The sequence below is a fragment of the Mytilus trossulus genome, chromosome 8 (genome assembly GCF_036588685.1).
Source record: "Mytilus trossulus isolate FHL-02 chromosome 8, PNRI_Mtr1.1.1.hap1, whole genome shotgun sequence".
Classification (NCBI taxonomy): Eukaryota; Metazoa; Mollusca; class Bivalvia; order Mytilida; family Mytilidae; genus Mytilus; species Mytilus trossulus.
In genome coordinates this window covers 11624080-11647843 of record NC_086380.1, presented here as the reverse complement: position 1 = coordinate 11647843, position 23764 = coordinate 11624080, and the positions used below count along the sequence as shown (strand labels likewise).

Sequence of the window (23764 nt, the reverse complement as noted above, 5' to 3'; positions counted from 1 at the left end):
GAGGGGGTGGTGGTGACCCCCAGGGACTTTACCTACATTTCATTTGATTTGTTTTATTGTCCCCTACAAGATAATATATGGTTTAGGGGTGGGGATCTGGACCGTTTACAAGATAATAGTACATTCTCAAATTGAACAGGGTGGGGATGACCACCAGGAACTTCCAACTAATTTCATGTGATTTGTTTTATTGTCCCGTACAAGACTATATATGGTTTAGGGGTGGGGATCTGGACCGTTTTCAAGTTTTTAAACAAGAGGGGTTGGGGTGACCCCCTAGGGACTTCCCTTTTATTTCATTTGATTTGTTTTATTGTCCCCTTCAAGAATATATATGGTTTAAGGGTGGGGATCTGGACCGTTTACAAGTTTTCAACCTAGAGGGGGTGGGTGACCCCCTAGGGACTTCCCTTATATTTCATTTGACTTGTTTTATTGTCCCCTACAAGAATATATATGGTTTAGGGGTGGGGATCTGAACTGTTTACAAGATAATAGTACATTCTCAAATTGAACAGGGTAGGGGTGACCCCCTGGAACTTCCATCTAATTACATGTGATTTGTTTCATTGTCCTCTACAAGAATATATATGGTTTAGGGGTGGGGATCTGGACCGTTTACAAGTTTTCAAACAAGAGGGGGTGGGGTGACCCCCTAGGGACTTCCCTTTTATTTCATTTGATTTGTTTTATTGTTCTCTACAAGAATATATATGGTTTAGGGGTGGGGATCTGGACCATTTAAAAGTTTTCCAACAAGAAGGGGTGGGGTGACCCCCCAGGGACTTCCCTTTTATTTCATTTGATTTGTTTTATTGTCCCCTACAAGAATATATATGGTTTAGGGGTGGGGATCTGGACCGTTTACAAGATAATAGCACATTCTCAAATTGAAGGGGGTGGGGATGACCCCCCAGGGCATCCCCCTATATTTCATGTGATTTATTTTATTGTCCTATAATCATTTCTGAAGACTGTATGTATCTATCACTTATAGTTTTCAAGTTATATTTATTTAAAAAATTTTGAAAATAAAATCCCATAGGGTTCTATAGTAAAACCCTCCCTGCTTTCTACCCCCCCAAAATACCCCTTAATAGACCCCAATGCACAAACGAAAGATTGATGGCTCACCTAGACATATTAGTCTACCTTTTTATGAAATCCTAAGTCAATCTGACAAGCGGTTTTGGAGAAATGTGCGGACAAGTTCATTTTTTAAAGCAGCGGAAGAAGAAGAAGAAGAAGAGGAAGAGGAAGAGGAAGAAGAAGAATAATAAAAATAATAAGAACTGAGCAAAACCAATAAGTCTCCAAACTTTGTTTGGGAGACTTAATAAAAACTTATGGTAAGGTTTGTGTAGGGTTCATGTTGCTCACAACTGAGTTTTCTATGTAGTTTTTTTTTTCTTATTTATGTAATCTCTTTTTTTTTTTTTGCAATGGTAAATGTCATCCAAATGTAGCATCATAACCACCTATAGCAGTATCGGACCATTCTCCTTTGGTATTTTGATATTGGCAACTGATAATCTTCATACATTGGTATTTCCAGGAGACTGTGAGTCACTAAACATTGATAATAAACCATTACAAAGTTTACAGCATTCAAAAACAAGCTACAGTAGTTGTCGTTTGTTTATGTAATTTATACATTTTTCTCATTTTTTTATATAGATTAGACTGTTGGTTTTCCCATTTGATTGGTTTTACACTTGTAATTTTTGGGCCCTTTATAGCTTGTTGTTCGGTGTGAGCCAAGGCTCCGTGTTGAAGGCCGTACATTGACCTATAATGGTTTACTTTTTTAAATTGTTATTTAGATGGAGAGTTGTCTCATCGGCACTCACACCACATCTTCCTAGATCTATTAACTAGCTTTACATAATATATGCGATATAAATCATAATCCAAGCAGTTCTTGAACCTAAATCTGAATTTAATGTAGAAAGAAACGAGAGGTTGGCCACTTAAAGAACAGGAAAAGTTCCCAAAAATCAGGCTCCAGAAGTTTTAAAAATTATGAAAAGAAATTTGGTGTGCCTCAACATGTACAGATATGGAAGAAGATTTAATACTGTAACCTATCATATGACTAACATTTTCTTAATTTCTATGGTTTCATTTATTTTATTTGGTACTAATTTTCATGGATTAAGGGATAAAAAATGTTTCTTTATGTATATTTGATTTTCGTGGTTTTACAATAGTCTGTTTAAAAACTTTTGGAAAAATTTGTACTTTGTTAAAGATTTAAAATATGTGGTACACCTGTCACTAAAAAATCCATGAAAAGTTATATCCCACAATTAGTGTAAATTCAAAAATCAATGCCAGGTTTTTAACATTGCCAAAGATGCAACTGAGTTGTAAACACATTAATTTAAACTCTCATTTTGAAATATTTTATATGAATTTAACAGGATTTTTCTAAAAATCATAATAATTAAAATCGCAATAATAAATACACGCAATAATTTCTGAATTTACAGTAATAATGAATCCACAGACTATAAAATATATTACCTGAAGTTATATCCTTTAGATATTTTATAATCAGAGCTATCAAGACGTCTAAATATGTATTTAGGAACACAATCAGATTCACTGAGATCTAAGTTACAGTTCCATTGTATCTGTATTTCTATTACACCACCCTAAAATGGAAAAAATAGGAAATTATAAATTTACAATCATAAATTTACAGTAGTAGATATAATTTATTCAACAAAAAATAATACCATGCACAGATTAATACATCAAGGACGAGCTTCAGAATGTAGCAATAAAAGCCTGTGATTCATTTCACAAAAAATCTTTTTTGAAAAAATATTTGGACATGTGGGAAGTCATATTTGTTTCAGTATATCATACAATCACTTTTAGTTGTAATAATTTTTGGTGAAAATAGACCAGGGGCCTGGGTGGCCGAGTAGCCTAAGTATTTACTACTGTAATCACAAGCTAGTCAACACTGAGGTTGTGTGTTCAAAACCTCACTTGTGCAGGTGCACTTGACTCAAATCTTAATTGACTAGGATTGTCAGTTTTCCTATTGAAGGTAGGTGGTTTTCTACAAGAACTTCGGCTTCCTCCATCTATGAAAACTGGCCGCCACGAAATAGCCTAAATGCAGTGCTTACAAGTGGCTTTATAACACCAAAATCAATAAATCAATGAAAATAGACTATGATAGACAGAACTTTTTTAATTGTACTATACAAAAACTTAATAAAGTTTCAGTTGACTATTAAGGTGGTACCCAACACTTAACTTAAATTAATTTGGCTCGTTTAATTTTCTTAAAATTTTGACAAAGTATTTACTTTGACCCTTTTACAAAAATATAATGCGGTGCATCAAATTAAGGAAGCTGGCTTGTCATGTTTTAGATTTTTTGTCAGATTTTTGGAATCCTTTGGTTTAATCCATTTAAATGCCTTGAAAAATATTGCCCGGTGATCCCCATTTCTCTTTTTGTAAATCTTTTACATGTATAATGATAAGCCATCTGTAAAAGTTTTATGAAATTTTAATTACTTTTTAACAGTTTTTGAGAACTTGAACTTGTCAATGATAAAGCTATGAAAAGTCAAGAGAGAATATTTTCCCGCCAAAATTTCAATGGCTAATATCTCTAAAACAATAAAATTGAGAATGGAAATTGGGAATGTGTCAAAGAGACAACAACCCGACCAAATAAAAACCAACAGCAGAAGGTCACCAACAGGTCTTCAATTTAGCGAGAAATTCCCACACCCGGAGGCGTCCTTCAACTGGCCCGTAAACAAATATATACTAGTTCAGTGACTTAAGCACGGTGACTTATATATTTGTTTTGCTCTTTGAATTCCTTTATTAATCCCCTTTCTATATAGACTAGTGTTTTGAAAAGTTAATTACTTTGAAACTGAGAAGCGAGCTCCCTTAAAGTTGTTATCTTTTATATTTGCACATGTTGTTTTACATTCAAAGTTTTGAAATTTTTAGTGGACTTAACATGCATAATTTGTAACATTTTTTTTATGTTCTTTTAATAGCTGTATCATTCATCCTTAGATAAACATGATAAATAGCAATTGACTTTTATAGAATCATTTAATGAATTATTTGTCCACTTTTTTAATTTAGGTATCCATGACAGCCAAGCTATTTATTTACAATAATTATAGTGTAATGAAGTAAAGCATTACCGAGCCAGCCATTTCTTCGTAGCTACTTCCCGTTAGATTTACAATATCATTCAGAATGAAAATAGGACAATACTGATCCTCTGGATGGTTTTGATTATATCGACAACTCGACAACATTGAATTGTTAAAGAAATCTAATAAATTTCTCCTGAAATGAGCAAAAAGTAAAAATTACCAATTAGATTTTTTTTAAATTTCTAAATAATTTGAAAATTCTGCCTGGAGGCTAATCTAAAGAAGGATCTAAACAAAGAATCAATTATTATCAGAAATTAGACCATCTTTAAAATATATATATACAAAAAAGCATGCTTAGAAATGGCTGACCTTTGTAATGTTTTACCTGCAAAATGTTAATTTGTGTACTTTAATAAAGATTACACATTGTTACATGTGTGTACATCATTTACAAGAATACAAAAGTACCAAGCCACACCACCCATGCAAAATAATAGCAAAATAACTGAAGATTTCACTGTGTACTCTACATGGCTAAAGTAAAATATATATGCAGTTCTTGTTACATACTCAGAAAATAAGGAAGTTTAAGAAATCAATTTCTATTTTTAAAATGTCATAGACCATTGTCAGTTCTTGTTCAAAAACTCCAATAAAATGCTTGGAGAACAGTTTTTTTTTTATAGAAATTGGTCAGAAACCACAAGTATATTTTATTTTGGCATATATATATAAACACATATGTCCCATAATCCTCTGCTTCAAACATGTCTACCTCTTGAGCCATAGCTGAGTAATTTTCTCCAGCTTCTCTGACAATGGTTTCTAAACGTAATATAGGACAATCAATGGAGTGTGAACCGTAGTTACAAGTCTGGAAAAATTCATCGGAAGCATTGTCTGGTAAATTTCTCCTGTTAATAGGTAAAACTTATATTGTTAGTAATATAATATTGTATTATAAACTGTAAAGTACTTCAGGACTTCAGATTTTCAATTTTTATAATAAAAGACATCAACCTGAAATATCATAGACATTTCGCACTCATCTAATATTAAATAAATAAAATTAAAAAAACATCAAAGTTATAAAGAATAGGAGAGTAAAGCTTACAAAACTATGAACCCTCTCTTTGTATTCATCTTCTGCATATAAAATCAGTGTTGACCTTGTCTTGCAGACAAATATTTCAACCTCATTCACGTCACATGTTCTGCTATTGGACATCAAAATATCACGTATCATTAATATTCTTCAAGGCATTCAAAAGTTAGAAGCACTTTGCGGGCATACAGGACTCAAATCAAATCAAGATCAAACTCTCAGTTTTCCTACAGAAGGTTGTGGTAATCTATAGGGACTCCAGGCTGCTTCTTTCACCAATAAATAATAACCATCATGAAAATAGTGCTAAAAGTGGCTCTTAAACACCAACCAATCAAAAGTTCAGACTCTTATATTCAAATTATTCACCTAAACCTAGCTGGCACACAAATATTTCAACCTAATTTATAACACATTTAACCATGTTTGGCAACAAAACACAATCAATCATCCTTCAAGGCATTCAAATTTTACTTTCAATCAGAAGATGCAACTTTGAATTAAGTTGTCACCTTGAATGACATTTATCTCAAAAACAGACATTTCAACCATATTCAAGACAAGAAACACTTTTAACAAGTTTAATGGTGGCCAACAATAATACTAAATATTAATACACTTCAAGTTAAATTGCCATATTTTGCCGCAGTTGACAATGTTTTCTCAGGGTTACAATCTGCACTATCCCCCTCTCAGCTAAGTGTTATCAAATTCATTATACTTAATGTCCTATCATGTGTCATTTATATATTGTTAATATTTTTCTAGGCATTCAACAGTCTTGATCCAGAAACAAAGGAGAGACAAATAGTGATTATAACATGGGCCTTACATTAGTGTTCAGTTTATACAATAAACTTCTACAAAACAGACAGCACATACTGCAAATGAGATTTACTGTAATCTTATCCTTGTTTTTTTTTAAAACTCCAATAGGGAACATATTTTACATAATTGTAGATTCTTGCTATCATCAGTCATGTATCTGTTAGCATAAAGTTTACATGGTGTGAACTGGCCTTCATCATGCAAGATGCATTTAGATCATGCAAGTTGCATATATTTTACGTGTATATCCATAGCACTGTGTAGACTTGTAGTTTGTGTTCGTTTAAATGTACTTTTATCATTCTAATCATTTACCAGGCTTTTTTTGTAATTCATTTGATTATATAGACTATTTACAGAGTTTGTAATAACATGAGCAACACTACGGGTGCCACATGTGGAGCAGAATCTGTTTACCCTTCTGGAGCACCTGAGATCACTCCCAATATAGTTTTCTATTTTTTAGTAATGTGTTCTATTGTTTGTCTATTTGAGTTTTGCTTTTTTCGGCCATGGCTTTGTCAGTTTGTTTTGTATATTTGAGCTTGAATGTCTTTCTGGTATCTTTCATCTCGTTTTTTATCAGAATATATGTCTTACCTTTTCACTTTAAACTTAGGAAACTGTATATTGTTTTTAATAAAGACTGTAAAATCTTTTGATCCTAAAAGTGCTGGTGGATTAGGTCTGAAAGACAAGAACAAATTCTTTTATCAGGAGTACAAAAAAGGTATATTTTAATATTGTTCATCTATATCTGGTAATGTTATATCTTACAAAGACTTTCTAACTTATTTTTGCAAAGAATTCTGTCTAAGCTGGTGCTAGGGGCAGTCTTCAACTTGATGTGCGACTTTTTTTGCTCTCTGATGAAGGCCTCTCTTAGAAATAAAGAACAGCTATAAAAGCCCTGTTCCTTTACTTTTTTGTGTTTTTTGCTGAGCATGTACTATATCTGTGTCATGGATGGATACCACATATCTTTTATTCTTTAAATTCTAGTAGATGCATTATGATTAGAAGTGCCTTGGTTGTTTGGATAGTTTACTTGCCTAAATAATAAATCTAGTCAGTGTGGATTTGTTTTATGATCTAATCACATCACAGACAATTAAATTACATTTACTGCTAACAGTGATATCTCCTTCTGTGGGCCATTTCCTCAAAAGATATTTAAAAAAATAGATGGTCTACATCGTAGACAAAACAGTATGTATATAACCACATTGTATGAAAAACTTCTTCTCCAAATGCAGTTAAGAGATTTTTCCTAGATTATAAAGATATATACAAAACCATCATACACCTTTAATACCCTCTGTTTTATGAAATCTATTGAAACAGAAATCTGGATATTCTTCACAAATTTTGCAGTACTTTATGAGTAAAATTATTGTAGTTCTTTAAGGATCTTACATAATTTAACATACATTACATGAACCGTTGAATATTTTCTGTTCAAGACAAAGAAATTTTTGTAAATAAAGTTTTGTTGCCGTGGATAAGAAATGGGTGTCAACCTTATTAGGTAAGAGATTTTTTGTTATCATACATACAATATATTCTATCTGAATTACTGAATGTTTAAAAAAATTTAACAAATATTCTAATGAATCTTTTCCTCACTGAATTAATAACTTTAAAAAATATGTCAGGTAAAAAACAAATATTTCCACCAGAGCTTTAGTTCTCTTACTAGAAATATGGGAAAAGAGGAAAACACAACACAGTGATTTTTCTCCATAACGGGATATCTGACCTTTCTATCATGTGATTGAAATCAGAATTAAGCTGACTTACGCTTTTGCAGCACCATTTTCTACAGGACACCATGCTCGTATAAAACAACGTCCAACTGCTGTATTACATTCTCCTGTTAATACACCTGGTACGAAAAAAAATAAAATTGAAGAGAATGAACTTAGGAAGTTTGTCATGAGATTTCAGTGAAGTACTGTGGATTCATTAATATACGTTGGATACCAATTTTTATGGATTTTGGGAGTACAGGAGAACCACAAATTTAAATGTTCAATGAATCAAACATATTCTATAGGCAATATATGCAGACTTTGCAAAAACCATGAAATTTAATATCCACGAATATGGGAGTTTTCCTTAAATCACGAAATTGGTATCCACTAAAATAAATGAATCCACAGTTATACATAATTTCATATTTCCAGTGGAAGGACTTTTCATGGTGGACACTAACTTTATGATGCTATTCAACCTAGATCCTACAATACCTTTGAATATAACTTACCATTTCCAGCCGGAAGTACTTTTCCTGCCGGACACTGACTGGATGTTGTACAGTTAGCGCCTAACACCTTAGGATCCTAGAATATAAACATGAAAAACTTTTTTATTTTTTTTTTATTTCTATCAGTATATAGATTGTACTTTATACATTTTGGTCTCTATCAAATGCAATAAACTTGGAGTAAATTTGGATACCATGCATTTCCTTTTTTTAATTATGCTTACCGATGAATTTTTGAATGAAGACAATATCACATTTTGAAATATCTACCCATGCTATATATTAGTGTATGGATTGCATTGTAAGCATTGATTTTTTTCTGAATGAATGTTACTTGTTTGTATTCTTTTCCTTGAAAGTGTAACAAAATTATATATAGTTATATCATGTGTATCCTGTAAAAAAATGTAAAATACCATTTCAATATAAAACTCAAGTAGTTTTCTACAACTGTGTAACTTTAATAATTCTGACACAAATTTAAAAATACAAATAATGAAGTTAGAAAACTAACATTTAGAGACTAACCGTACACTATTTAGTTAACTTCTGCTTATGACATGATTAATAATGTTTTTCAAAGATGTTTTTGCATGCCAAATGATATAGTATTATATTAAATGATTCTGGATAACTAGTTGGGAACAGCCATCTACCCTTGCACATCCAAATTACTCAGACATTCCCAATAAACTTTGTTATCATAAACCATTTACTTATAACTTACCTCAGAACAAATACCTATTGTCTGTTTAGGTGTTTCTATCAAATTTGTTATCACAAAAAATGCATTATTCTCCTAAAATACAAAATGGATCGAATAAATATGTGAACATTTTAATGCAGGGTGACACTTCACATGCTTAACAATAATAAATTAAATTATAGTCTAAATAAAAAAATCTTCAAAATCTTTTACTGATAAACACATGATGAAGAGTAATTATGGAAAAGATAACACCAAATAAATATATTAGAATTTTGTCAGAATTAAATAAAAAAAATCTTAAAATGGGAAGCAGTCCTCTAACTCTTCACCGTGTAGAACTTGAAATGTATTACCTTTGACTAAATATCTAGAGTGGTCATCTTTAAACATTTTGATAACACTGGCCGAGTAAGATGAAGATCAGACGTAGTGCAAACCTTTGATTGAACATAAGGCATGTGTAAGGCATACCTCTTAACATTCAATTATGACCTCAGAATAATATTACACCTTAGCTAAGAAGTTGTAACTGATCCTAGGTAAAAATAAGTTGTTACAGCATGTCAATCTAGCAATATTGACTCTTCATGGAGATAACATCTAGACTCTATGGGCTTTGCTCATGGTTGAAGGCTGTACAGTGACCCATAGTTGTTAATTTCTGTGTCATTTTGGTTTCTTGTGGAGAGTTGTCTAATTAGCAATCATACCACATCTTCTTTTTTATATCTATGTTTTAATATTTTTTTCAACCCTTTTTCATATGCAACCAAAGTGACATATTATGATTTTGGAAGTATTATACACTTTGATGCATCACTAAGAAACTTAATATATATATATGCAAAGACATTTAACTTTGACACAGACTCTTTAATTAAACTGAACTGTATAACAATGTTTGGATGGGTGACGTTGAACTAAGATGTAAATTTGTATTCTCATTCATCCCATATGGAATTTATTGACCCCATATCTATTGTATTAGGTCACTAGCTAGCACACTATTTACAATGATTTAACTACTGTAATAATATCATGACAAAAAGGCTGATGAAAATAGATGTACCATAAGGATTGAATGGTATAAGTCTTTTTTATTATTCGTCACTACTAGAAAGAAGCAAGTTTGATTCTCAGTAGGAAAGCAATCAATTCGTTCATGTTTGTAACAACATATTAGATTTTTACGAGAGAAATTTATGTATAACTGAAATATTGTTACACCAAGGTTTTAGATATCACAAACTAGTCAAAATATTTACTTAATTTTATTATCAGTACAAGGACATCATAGGTAGATTATAACTCAACATGCAGACATCTTATACATGTTATACATTCAGATATTTCACATTCAATCTGTTATGATAATATTCTTTACAAAGCTCAAAAATGTCAGTATTCACCTCAAAAGCTAACTAAACCTTTAAAAAGACTTATTAAGAAGGGATATAGCTACGATACAGTTGACAGGTCATTAAAGATTGCATATTTTGGCATTAATATTGATTATAATAGGGTCTTTGCATCAGAATTAAACACATTTATTCTAAAACCAGTTGTTGGCATGACACGGGTTATGTTCTTCTCAATTTTTTTTTATGGTATAATATTAAGCCCCTTACAGGAGGGATTGTGCTTGATATTCATATGATGAAGACATAATCTTTTAATCATTTTAATTGAGGTCTTTTGTTACCTATTCTGACATCAGACTCAGACTTTTCTTAACCTGAGTTATACTGTGTGTATTGTTTAGTGTTGTTTTTTATTACATTGGCTAGAAGTATAGGCAGGATAGGGGGAGGGTTGAGATCTCAAAAACATGTTTAAGTTGAGTTAAGCCTGCCAATTGATATTTTACCGTGTGTTTTTCTATGTTGTGATGTTATGCTATTGTTTCAGAACTAGAGGCTCTCAAGAGCCTGTGTCGCTCACCTGTTACTGTATTTACTGATGTCAGTCTCTTAATATTTTTGTTTCAAAGATACAAGCCAAAATATACATTTTACCCCTCTGTTCTATTTTTAGCCATGGCGGCCATCTTGTTTGGATGGCCAGGTCCCCGGACACATTTTTTAAACTAGATACCCCAAGGATGATTGTGGCCAAGTTTGATTAAAGGAGTAGATCCGGTAAGACCCCTAAGTGGCCGCATTCGTGTTCATCCTTAATATTGAAATGTAAGTTGTATTTTATGATAATACATAACATATATAAAGATTGTGGATGAACACGGATGCGGCCACTTTCATTTTTGACAAAAACCATCTGTAAAGTGACGTTTTATTGCATATTTGAGAGATTTTTCATATTTGAGCTTGAATCGGATCGTTTTTAATGACTAAATCAGTTAAAATCTTTCACATAAACTAATTGAATCAAGTGAAATAGACACTTAAGTGTTTAAAAAGTGGTCAAAATCTTTCGTCAGATTAAACTGAAATTTGAGGCCAAAATGAGTCCTTTACCGGACCCACTCCTTTGGCCAAGTAGTTTCAGAGGTGAAGATTTTTGTAAAGTTTACGGACGACGGACGACTGACGCAGGACAACGGACGCAAAGTGATGAGAAAAGCTCACTTGACCTTTCAGGTCAGGTGAGCTAAAAAGGGAGAAGATTTGGATCCATTAAAACCTTTAATCCCCCTGCAAATGTTTGCACCTGTCCTAAGTCAGGAATTTGATGTACAGTAAGTTGTCTTCTGTTTATGTAATTTATACATGTTTCTTGTTTTTTTATATAGATTAGACCGTTGGTTTTCCCGTTTGAATGGTTTTACACAAGTAATTTTGGGGCCCTTTATAGCTTGTTGTTCGGTGTGAGCCAAGGCTCTGTGTTGACCTATAATGTTTGTTTTTTTTTTTAATTTTTATTTGGATGGAGAGTTGTCTCATTGGCACTCACACCATATCTTTCTATATCTATTAACCCCACCACATTTTTGCGCCAGTCCCAAGTCAGGAGCCTCTAGCCTTTGTTAGTCTTGTATGATTTTTAATTTTAGTTTCTTGTGTATAATTCGAAGTTTAGTATGAAGTCCATTATCACTGAACTAGTATAAATATTTGTTATGGGGCCAGCTGAGGGACTCCTTCCGGTGCAGGCGTTTCTCGCTGCATTGAGGACTAATTGGTGGCCTTAGGCTGTTGCCTGCTCTATGGTCAGGTTGTTGTCTCTTTGACACATTCACCATTTCAATTTTTGTGCATAATTTCCAACCATATTCTTGGGTATTGCTGTGCATTTATTTCAGAGAAATTATATCTTCCTTTTCAGTTAATACAACAAGTTCTTCTTCATATAAAGGCTTGCTTTTGAGAGTATTTCTATATATATGTCCAAATGTGAAACATGCCATACTGACCAAATAACCATGAAATGAGATCAAGGTCAATGAATCAGTGACAGACAAACAGGAAAACTGTACAATCTTACCATACACCAAATATGATAGACTTAATTGTTTTATTAAGTATGATAAACAGATCAAACCACAATAAATAACCTTTTTTTATAATTCAAGCAGTAATCTAAGAACCATGACTTTAGAAAATATTTATTTCCAGATTTTAAGTCATTTCCTGTACATGTCCATGTACTGATTTAGTTTTCTCTTCATAAGAAAACATATGACACAGTTTTTCAACATACGAAAATCACAAAAATAAATCAGAAACAGTAAAAAACCGTATTTAACCTTGACAAAAAAATCTAGCTACCTAAAAACATTTGACAGAACATGCCTTAAAAATTTGAGTACACACTTGTATAAAAACTGAACAGTTAAAACCGTAAACAGTGATAATCGTTATTACGAAAACACATAACATGAGGATACGTATAAAAGGTATTATGAAAGCATTTGTGTAAGTATGATCAATAAGCATGATAAGATTTTTTTCTCAAAACTTGAAAAGATATATAAAGTTATACATGTACAGATTAAGCTGGGTTTGATAAATCCTTTTTAACCTTTACTGATATTGATGATGTGACGATATGTTGTCATATAGATTAAGGATTTAGAGTTTTTAACTTTGACTGATATCATTTTAATCATCATAATTACACATACTATTAATACACCAAACATGAATTTACAACAGAGTATACAATAAAGCCAAGTACTTTTAAACTAAAATGCTTTATTATTTTGCAAAAATTTCTTTCTGCAAAATTTTATGATTTAATCTTAAAGGAACCAATCCAAAGTACACTTTTTAAAATATCCACTTTATATAATTGTTGATATTTTCTGCGCTTGCTTCATGAAAATTCCACCTTGTAAAGTTTCCCTCTGAATTTTTTGAGAAAAGGTAAATAACCTGTACATCCTATATATAGGTGTCCTGATGTAGACAGAGCAAGAGAATGTGGATAATAGATCCCTATGTCTTTCAAACTGTAATATGAAATAAACTTTCCATCATGATTCAAAATATGGATGAGGTGGTTCTCCCAATCTGTAACTAGAATATTATCTGACGGTGTAACAAGTATACCTTGAGGTTTAAACGGTTTGTCTTTAGAATTGACATCATCATGACCTGAATAAATCCCTTTGACTTTTCCTGTCTGCCCTAATACAACCACTCTCCCTCTAAGGTCTTTATCTAAAGTATCCACTACACATATATTGCCATTACTGGTGCTTGCTACCCGAACAGGAAGTGTACATGTAAATAAAGTTTTGTTAAAACTTTTATTCTCAAATCTAACAACTCTTTTTTCTGGTTGATTTACAAGAAGAACACCTCTTCCGGTGGTGGAGAATGGTTTTCCTGGAGATCTGGCTGTTATTATGACTTTCTCATCCTTAGTGATATGAACATCCCTTGCTATCCAAGGATCAGTTTTATAAACAGAATCGCCTATATCGCTTGATCCCCTATTAATCCTTTTTAATCTTGTTTCTTCTGTTGATAAAAGAATGCAACTAGATATGTCAACTAATCCAAAAACTTTGCTATTAAAACTTGATAACACAATTACATTATCTGTTTCAAGTTTAACATGTTGCAACACACCATTTACATTGTCTGCTATCCACAGGCTGCTGTCTAGACACCTTACAATTGAATGGATATTCCTTAGTTCAGTGGTCCATTGATTTGTAACTTTAAATTTAACATGGGAAAGGTTTCCCTCTAGTGTTCCAAAATTAAGTGATGTAAATTCAGCTGGAACAAAATTTGGCAAAGAAGAAATATTGCTGGTGTCTTGAAGCATATTTTCGTTTAAGGAAACATACAGTTTATCAAAATCGCTGAAAAACTTCATGAAATCTCTTGATGTGATGATACCTTCCAAAGCCTCGTTCTTCGCATGCATATTTTGAATCTCTTTATCAATTTTGGTTTCCTCTTCCTGTTTCAGGGTTCCAAAGTGTTGATTGGCATCTTGAACAAGATTGTCTGCAAATTGTTCCACTGCCTTGAACAAGTTTTTCTTATGATCCAGAATGTTCTGCTTAATCTGCGACAGTTTTGGATTTTCAGATTCTTCAGGCGCCATCATCTTACCTTTTCTACAGCTTAATTTGCTTAAATTGCTCTGGACCTTCTTCTGTCCTTCTTGTAGTACCTCCTTTTTATCACAAAATTCCTCCTCATCCACAAAGTCATGTCCATTATGAACTTTTACAATACATTTCAGACAAATAACACTACTGCAGGTTTTACAATAAAGACTGCAAGGTTGGTTGGGATGATCTTGGCAATTCAATTTACTGAAGGCAAAACTGTCCCAGGGGTCTTCATGCTCTCCTATCTCCTTAATATTTAAGAGTTTATGATCCTTTGCAATTCTAAAATGAACTCCATCTTTACAACGATCACACATGAACAGGTTACAGTCCCTACATTTCCATTCAATCTTATTCCCACCTTCACACAGCTGACACCCAAGTGGGATCTGCTCCTTAGGGAAGGACTCTGAATACGCCATTTATAAAATCTACGTGAAGTAAGTGGTAGACTTTTATACTTAATTGTTTATCAAGGGGTAAATGTATATCTTTCCTCTATAACGTAATCAGTAATAAAGATAGGCTGTAAAACAACTTTTGCTGATTCACCTGAACTCTAAATCAAATAACAATGAATAATATAAATAGATTTACTACCCTACATTTGTTTTGGTAATACCAAACTTTTATTGAGACATGGCATGCAAAGATGCCCATGCACCTCCCTTATCCCTAATATATCAGAGAATTCCTACGGGGTACTTGGGATATGGGTTTTAACACTTAACATGATATAACGAAGGCAGGCTAAGCATAATTAAAGAGTTATACATGTTATAAATACGGATTAGAACAGTGAATTTTAAAACAAGTCTTTAGATATAAAGTAAAAATTAGTATCAGCTCAATAAAAGAATACGAGATAACCAAAAATATTTATCAATTATGAACTTTTGACAAGGTCAATATGTGATATATGGACATGTTCAGATTATATTGACATAGGACAGGTCCATTATAGCGTATCATATCTACTGAGTGGAAGTCCTTAATTATATACATTTTGTACATGTACTACATTATACGTATATATGCAAATTGAATGAATTAAAAAGATCAACTTCTGTGTATTTTTATATTGTATTTTGAAAAATTTAAACATGCTATTGAAAATATCAATAAATAAGATGTACATGTACATGTTCTAATTGCAAACAAAAGCACACCATATATTTTTTTTTAAACAAAAAAGAATTCAAATGGAACCCATTCAAACAGTCTACTTACAAATTTTCCAACATGTATGTGTAACCGGAAAGGCTTATTTCCAGATCTAAATTTAGCAAGATTTTAAAAATAGAAATAAGACTACAGATACATGAAATAATATGTGAAGCATCATGAGAGCAGTGGTGTAGTGGTTAGCGCATCTGACTACTAACACAGAGGTTCCTGTTTAAATCCCAGTTCCGGGGAGATAATTTTAGGGACTGAATTTTCAGCTCTCCTTCAAAATCATATGAAAATTTGGTCTTGAGAAATGATGATAGTCTGTGGGAATGGGACGATATAATAAATGGCTGACCCGTGTTATGAGAGAGCCATATCTCTTTCATTAAAAAGACTCCCATGTAGATTTCAGTAAAGAGAAGGCTAATCCTAGCACTTGCACCTGCACAATGGAAAGGGATTTTTATAAAGTAACCCCCCCCAAAAAAAACACACACACACAAAAAACTTCTTTTTTTTTTTTACCCAACCCCCTTTTTTTGGCAAAAAAAAAATTGAAGAAATTTTCTTTTTATTTTCTGAAATCTTAAGAACAAATTGTAACTTCAAAAAACAAATTGCTAAGACAATACAACATTTCTTTATACATAATTTATCAGCAGTGTCAGGGAGGTAACTCAAAATGTATTGTTTGAATTACTTCTCTTACACTGCGTATAAGTATATTGAATCATGTTCTCTGGTTACTTATGTATAAAAGCATAAGAAACGGAAAATATTCTTTTACAATTATTATCAATAATGACAATTGCTTAAACATGTTAAATTTGAGTTAAAAAGGAACTATAGAACTGTTGAAGTCCATACCTTGCATTTCCTTGACCTATTATGGTTTACTTATATAAATTGTTACTCTAATGGAGAGTTGTCTAATTGGCACTCATACCACATCTTCCTATATCTATAAAGTATATGTTTTAAGTAGCTGTTCAACCACACTTTTAATTCAACAGCAATTGACAACTTTTGAGTTTGATGCATTTCTGTCAAAAACTCTGGTTTTTAGGGAACATCAATGTTGAGCGAGTGGTTGGAAAATTATAATACTATATTGCATGATTTATTCGGCAAACTAAATTCTCATAATTGACAATCAGCACTACTGTCATTAGGTAATTGTTCTTAAGTACCTATGAAACAAAAGTTTTTCCTGCACAATGACGATCAATTAGACCCTTGATGAACTTTGATAGTTCAGGGATACAGGCGACCCCCTTTATCTGGTAAATGAAGTCACAAAGGCGAGCCTAATTGACAAGTTTTTTCCGGTGACGGATGAACTCGAAAGTGGTCTATTGACAAAATGTTGTTCAATAGCCAAAAACTGAAATGTTCACTTTCTGCACGTCATTTCACATCAATGGTTTCATTTAGTAGGTCTTCAACTAAAAATTATGCACCATTTAAAATCATAGATTCCATGGCAATTTCATAGACAAAACATTGCAGGATCAAAAATAAACATTTATAGAGTTTACACATTAGTCTGCTTATTTTGTTTTTAACTTACCTGTGGAGGGACAACATATTCAGCAACATCCCAAACAGATGTTGTTATATCTGGATACTGTGATTGATTGACATAGACCACACCCTTCAACTTTGTTGTGACAGCACTCTGCACTGCATCATTCTCCTGGTAACCTTTTTTATACACTATAGCATATCTGAAAACAAACACATCCTATGTTGATGATGTTATACATGATAAACAGTTTAACTTGTTTTGTTGAAATAGGCCAATCCATTTATGTCAGAGTAGGAAATCTTAATGTTCTATTTAAAAAAAGTCCTCTGGTAAGATTGAATCTCGCTAGTATAATTAGACCGTTGGTTTTCCCGTTTGAATGGTTTTACACTAGAAATTTTGGGGCCCTTTATAGCTTGTTGTTAGGTGTGAGCCAAGGCTCCATGTTGAAGGCCCTACATTGACCTATAATGGTTGTTTTTTGTTGTTGTTGGGTTTTTTTAATTGTTTTTTGGATGGAGAGTAATTTCATTGGCACTCACACCACATCTTCCTAATCCTATATCTAAGGTCTGGTTTATAAAAATTGATAAAATCACAGACTTAACAAGACGTTGCGAGGTTTATGGATTTTGGTAGCATCTAACTGAAAATCTATTGGAACTGCTCAATAAATTAACTACACTTTTTTTATTGTAAATATAACGTAAGGGTACCCAAATTGCACCGAGTACCCAAATTGCACCTATTTAGAAAAAATAGCAACGATAATCTTACAAGATTTCTTAGAGACAAAACAATTTGTATTTTTATGATTTGATACTATGCACGTCTTTCAACATAGGTAAACATATTTAGATATACACAAAACGTTCACAGTATTCATCAACAGATGGACTGTTTACTGAAAAAGCAAAATGTACGAAAACGTCACCATGTGACGTCATCAACATGATAAAATGTCATCTTTTCAAAATTAGAAAATACAAAATATTACTGTAAACAGGGAAATTTTATCGGTAGATTTATTTCCGCTATTTTCGCGGTAAGAAGTGAAACGCGAAATAAAACGGCCGCGAAAATATCAAGGAAAACCTCTTCATTACATTTACTTTTACAAATTGTGACTTTAATGGAGGGTTGCCTCATTGGCACTCATACCACATCTTCTGATATCTATGTATATGAATAGAATATCTATAGGACTACTTACTGTATAACACTGATTTCAAAGACGACAAATATAATTTAAATTATAACTTTATCTCTTAATAAAAAGCAATGTTAAAAGTCATGTCTTTAACTCAAATCAGTTATTTCACTGAGGTGAACATAACGGATATTGTTATGTAAACAACACTCATTTAAATTATGCTAATGACACCTGTTAATCAGTAATATAGGTACCACCTCGTTGAATCTACATGCCAAACTTTTAATCTACTTTAACATTAACGAACCGAAAACAAAAGATTTCTGATTGATTTTATCATTTGATTTAAGATATATATGTAAAGCTGTTCAATTTCCAAATTATTTATGAATTTTTTTATCTAGCCCACTGGGAAATCGCGAATTCAAAACGGCGTGAATTAGGATCGCGTAAGCATGGTAAGTAAATCACGAAATAAAGACCGCGCGAAAATTTCCCGGTTTACAATAGGAGTATCCATTTCGTAAAATATGAAGAGTAAGCATGGACTAATATCCAATTGTTCAAAATATCTGAAGACTGGTCAAAAGGTCTTATCATTAAACTATCAAAGAAAGGTGATCTTGGGAACTGTGACAACTGGAGAGGGATAACATTACTCTCAATCCCGAGTAAAGTGTTTTGCAGAATACTGTTAAACAGAATAGACACCATACTGGATGACAGGTTGAGACAGGACCAAGCTGGGTTTCGAAAAGGGAAAGGATGCATTGATCAGATATTTGCGCTTAAGAACATCATTGAGCAGTGTATAGAATGGTAGACACCTCTATATATCAACTTTATTGATTTCAAGAAGGCATTCGACAGTTTACACAGAGAGACTCTTTGGACAATTCTTATATCATATGGAGTACCACAAAAGATCGTCACAATGATAAAATGCTTTTATACCAACTTTGAATGTGCTGTGATACTCAACAACAAGGAAACGGACTAGTTTGAAGTACAATCTGGAGTACGACAGGGCTGCATCATCTCACCCATCTTATTCCTGGTTGCCATTGACTGGGTGATGCGGAAGACCACCAGTGACAAGAAAAGAGGCATCACATGGTCAATGTTCACAACCCTAGAGGACCTTGACTTTGCTGATGATATAGCACTCCTTTCATCAAAACAAGATCATATGCAAGAAAAGACAGATCGGCTAAGCCATTTTGCAAGCCAAATTGGACTGGAATTAAATGCAAAAAAGACTCAAGAAATGCGACTCAACACAACATCAAACTTACGACTAGAAGCTGAGGGTACAGAAATCCAACAAGTAGATAAATTTACCTATCTAGGAACTGTCGTTAGTACAGAAGATTCAACCAAAAAAGTAGGCTAGCCAAGGCAAGATCTGCATTTCAAAGACTACGACCAATTTGGAAGTCTAGCCAATACAACAGAAAAACAAAGATCAGGCTATATAACAGTAATGTTAAATCTGTCCTTCTGTATGGAAGTGAATGCTGGAGAGTAACAGATATGAGATCGCTCTCAAGTTTCCACCACAATTGTCTGAGGCGGATTTGTAAAATCTTTTGGCCAAACCGTATCTCAAATGACCATCTCCTGGAAACGACCAAGTCCATGTGTATCCTCAAAGAAATACAACAGAGGCGCTTCAGATGGCTGGGGCATGTTCTCAGGATGCCTGTTTCCAACATAACCAGGACAGCTCTTAGATGGACACCCCAGGGGAAGAGACCAAGAGGAAGACTCAAAACCACCTGGCGTCGAACAATTGAGGCAGAACTAAAGGAGCTTGACATGACCTGGGGAGAAGCCGAAACAAAGGCTAAAGACAGATCTGGATGGAGAAATCTTGTGACGACCTTATGCTCCACCAGGAGCGAAGAGGATAGGTAGGTAGGTCGGTTTTTAGACTTTTGACGATGTGAATTTAAGCATGGATGCAATTTGGGTACTCCTCATTACAGAATCATGGATAGTTTGGAGGTTGATTCAAACCCATTTTTTATGACTCAATATGAATTAAAAATTAAATCGGTGTACCTATACAATAAAGAAGGATAGGGCTACAAAATAAACACAGTATGGACATTTTTTTCTTGATCATAAAATAACGTAGGTGAAAAAACTGTCAAAATAGGTGCAATTCGGGTACCGTCACGTTATACAAGTTAAAAATAATTTAAAGTAGATGTATTTTGTATACAAAATGACCAAAATAAGCATGATAAGTGTGATTCATTTGATGTAAGTATAGATTGTACTGTAGGGTTTTTCTACACATTGATATCGTAAAATATCAACCACAAGCCACAATGTGCACCTTTTAGGCAAGTGAGCAAGCAAACAAGCAAAAAAGCTTCACATTGTGTTGAGCAGCTGTTATTTTACGATATCTTTTTCTAAGAAAACCCTGATTATCTGTACTTCGTTCTATTATGGTCATTTTCACCTCCCTAAGACAATTTAACCCTTGATGAGAGCAAGCATGGTAACGTCTCCTCTCACTTTGTGACATCGCTGATAACTTAACCCCTCAAATTATGACATAGCTTATAACTTCTTCTCTTACATTGTGACATCTGATAATGCCTACTCTCATCTCAAAGCTGTGATACAATAATTATGCAGCTACTGAGTAGGGCGTTATAGGCATAAGGAAGGACTAGAAAGTGGTTTATAATGGCTTGTGAATGTGGAATGCTTTTTGACGCTGATTTTTCGTATGGGAGTGGATAGTTAGCAACACATTGACAGCAACAAGTGTCTGCATCCAATGGTGGTATAAAACAAGTGCCTGTGTTACAACACCTGGTATATTATAAGGCACTGGCTACGGTTACATGAAAATGTAACAATAATAAAAATATTATTGTTACATAGGAGACTAAATGCCGGAATGCAAAGTCGGGTAAGGAACCGATTAATTACGAATGTAACAATAATTACTGAGGCTACGGTTACATGGCGTTATTGTTACATGAAAAACAGCAATATACGATGGGTCTATTAAAATGTACTAGATAATAAAAATTAAAGACATTTATTTTATATTTACAATACATACAATTATTAAATATAAATTCCTTAATTATTTATTTGCAATGACATTTTCTACATATCCAGTAAGTGGCTTTTGGAGCATTTCTGAGTCCGACACATTTTTGGTGAAACCACTCCAAGCAGCCATCACACACCAGTGATGCCGCATTGTGAACGTCCGTATCACATACTGTACAGTTCCATTCTGCGGTATCCCTTTTTTGATGATAATGCAACCTTTAATGTTTGCCATGCTTCCGGTAAGAAATATTTTTTCACTCGAGCAATTTTTATGTTCTCATCTTATATTTTGGTTGGAATCATGTGATGTAGATGGTCACAAGAATCTCTTCATCCATTGTGCATTGTATAATGACAGTAATACGAGTAGGTGTGCAATTAAATACTTAAAGTGAACACTTTTCTCAGCCCGAGTTCTCAACAACAAACCATTGGTCTATATTTTCGCCTTTGGCACTACTTATCTAAAGTAGTATCTTTAAAACACCAAAACCATTTATACGTTAGAAAAAAACAATTCAAACACCATTTGTTAACAATAATATTTATTATTTATCATTATTACAAGTATTATTTCGTACATATGCAAGATTAAGGCAACAAAACTATACAAGATTTAAGTTTAATGATTGCTGTTTTTCATGTAACAATAACGCCATGTAACCGTAGCCTCAGTAATTATTGTTACATTCGTAATTAATCGGTTCCTTATCCGCCTTTGCATTCCGGCATTTAGTCTCCTATGTAACAATAATATTTTTATTATTGTTACATTTCCATGTAACCGTAGCCAGTGCCATATTATAAACTGTTCACTGTTTTACATAGAGATTAATACATGGCCTTTTCCATATCAGCCTGGGTATCATCCAGAGACCCCCATATCAGCCGGAGACGGAGTCGAGGCGCTGATATGGGTCGAGGGATGATACCCAGGCTGATATGGAAAAGGCCATGTATTAATCGCTTTATCATATACTTCCAACAATAGTTTTATGTAAGGCAAAAAACACACAAATGCAACAACTAAAACAGTCAAAAATTTTATAAAGAAGTTAAGTTATAAATCCAATATACTATAACTGTCAATGCAACCAACAGCATCACTACCTCCATATACATATATGTACATTTTATGGTAACATTTCCTATAGAGGCATTTTGAAACATTGAATAGTTGGAAGAGTTTCATGCCATGTTTGTTGTACTATAAAATGATTCATAATTGCCAATGGCATTTGTCATTTGTTCTTTGACGCCTTACGTCGAAGTAAGGCGTCAAAGAAAAAAAATATAATAGCCTTTCAAGACGTCATAATTATTTGGACTAGGGATTGGCGTGTTGTAAATTTTTTTTTTTTTTACTTTTGTACAATTCTTACCCAATAACATATCCAATAATTATTAACTGAAGCAGACGATTTATCACACCGACTTTTTTGCTACGAATATGAACTATTCTAGGCGTGTCATACTCGAAAAATACACCAACAGCCTTATTACAAATACTGCCCATAGTTCCTACTTTCAGTTTCCACCGGTATCACATGACTTGTCGTTCGGAGCTTCTTTTGATTCTTCAGTCAAAATTTGGCGGTAAAAAGTTTTTATTTAAATAACTTCACTGTGTTGATCTGTGTTGTATCTCAATTTTAATATAAATTATTGGTTTTAACAGAGACATATATATATTGTGTATATATGTCTCTGGTTTTAATATGATGTTTTATAAAAATGATGCAAAATTGACATAAGTTATGCTTGAAACATCCGTTTCCCTTCAAATTTACGCTTTTCCGCGGGAATCATTAATCGCGGCTAGAGTTAATACAAATCCTTGGAGGGGGATAGGACATTTATCGGGACTTCGGGATCGGGTGTTTTTAAGCTCGGGATTTCGGGATTTACTCCTTCGGGATCCGGGATTTAACTTTATTAAATTTGCTATTTAGCCGGCACTTTATAAAACTGTTCATTGATGTGATTAGTGGAGAATAAAAAAGCTTAATAATAATTTAAAATCATTTTATCACAATATCAAGCATTTTATACAGTACAATAAAATATAAAAGATTTTCATCATAAATAAATAATTTATAACTTTATTATATTAAATAAAAGCATGAAAACACATTTGTAAATACATTTTTTTAAATATATTTTTTTTCTAAAATATTTATAACAAAATGTTGATTTTCAAATTTATGATCTGTGTAAAATCTATGGTTTAAATATTC

At 33.0% G+C, this 23764-nt stretch overlaps 1 protein-coding gene across 4 annotated transcripts in view; it reads right to left on the bottom strand.

The window, feature by feature from the left end:
- Nucleotides 1-23062, bottom strand: part of LOC134728297 (P2X purinoceptor 4-like) — a 31218-nt gene extending 8156 nt beyond the window's left edge. For 3 of the 4 annotated variants that reach the window (XM_063592861.1, XM_063592862.1, XM_063592859.1), the window contains exons 1-8: nucleotides 22910-23062; nucleotides 17333-17489; nucleotides 9078-9149; nucleotides 8351-8426; nucleotides 7885-7969; nucleotides 6685-6771; nucleotides 4194-4341; nucleotides 2527-2657 (exon numbers count right to left, since the gene is read on the bottom strand). In XM_063592861.1, coding sequence (XP_063448931.1) covers nucleotides 2527-2657; nucleotides 4194-4341; nucleotides 6685-6771; nucleotides 7885-7969; nucleotides 8351-8426; nucleotides 9078-9149; nucleotides 17333-17489; nucleotides 22910-23043 — 890 coding nt within the window. In that variant the 5' untranslated portion in view covers nucleotides 23044-23062. Of the gene's footprint in view, nucleotides 1-2526; nucleotides 2658-4193; nucleotides 4342-4926; nucleotides 5066-6684; nucleotides 6772-7884; nucleotides 7970-8350; nucleotides 8427-9077; nucleotides 9150-17332; nucleotides 17490-22909 lie in introns of all 4 variants that reach the window. The other variant, XM_063592860.1, reaches the window with a different exon arrangement.
- Nucleotides 23063-23764: the final 702 nt, after the last annotated feature.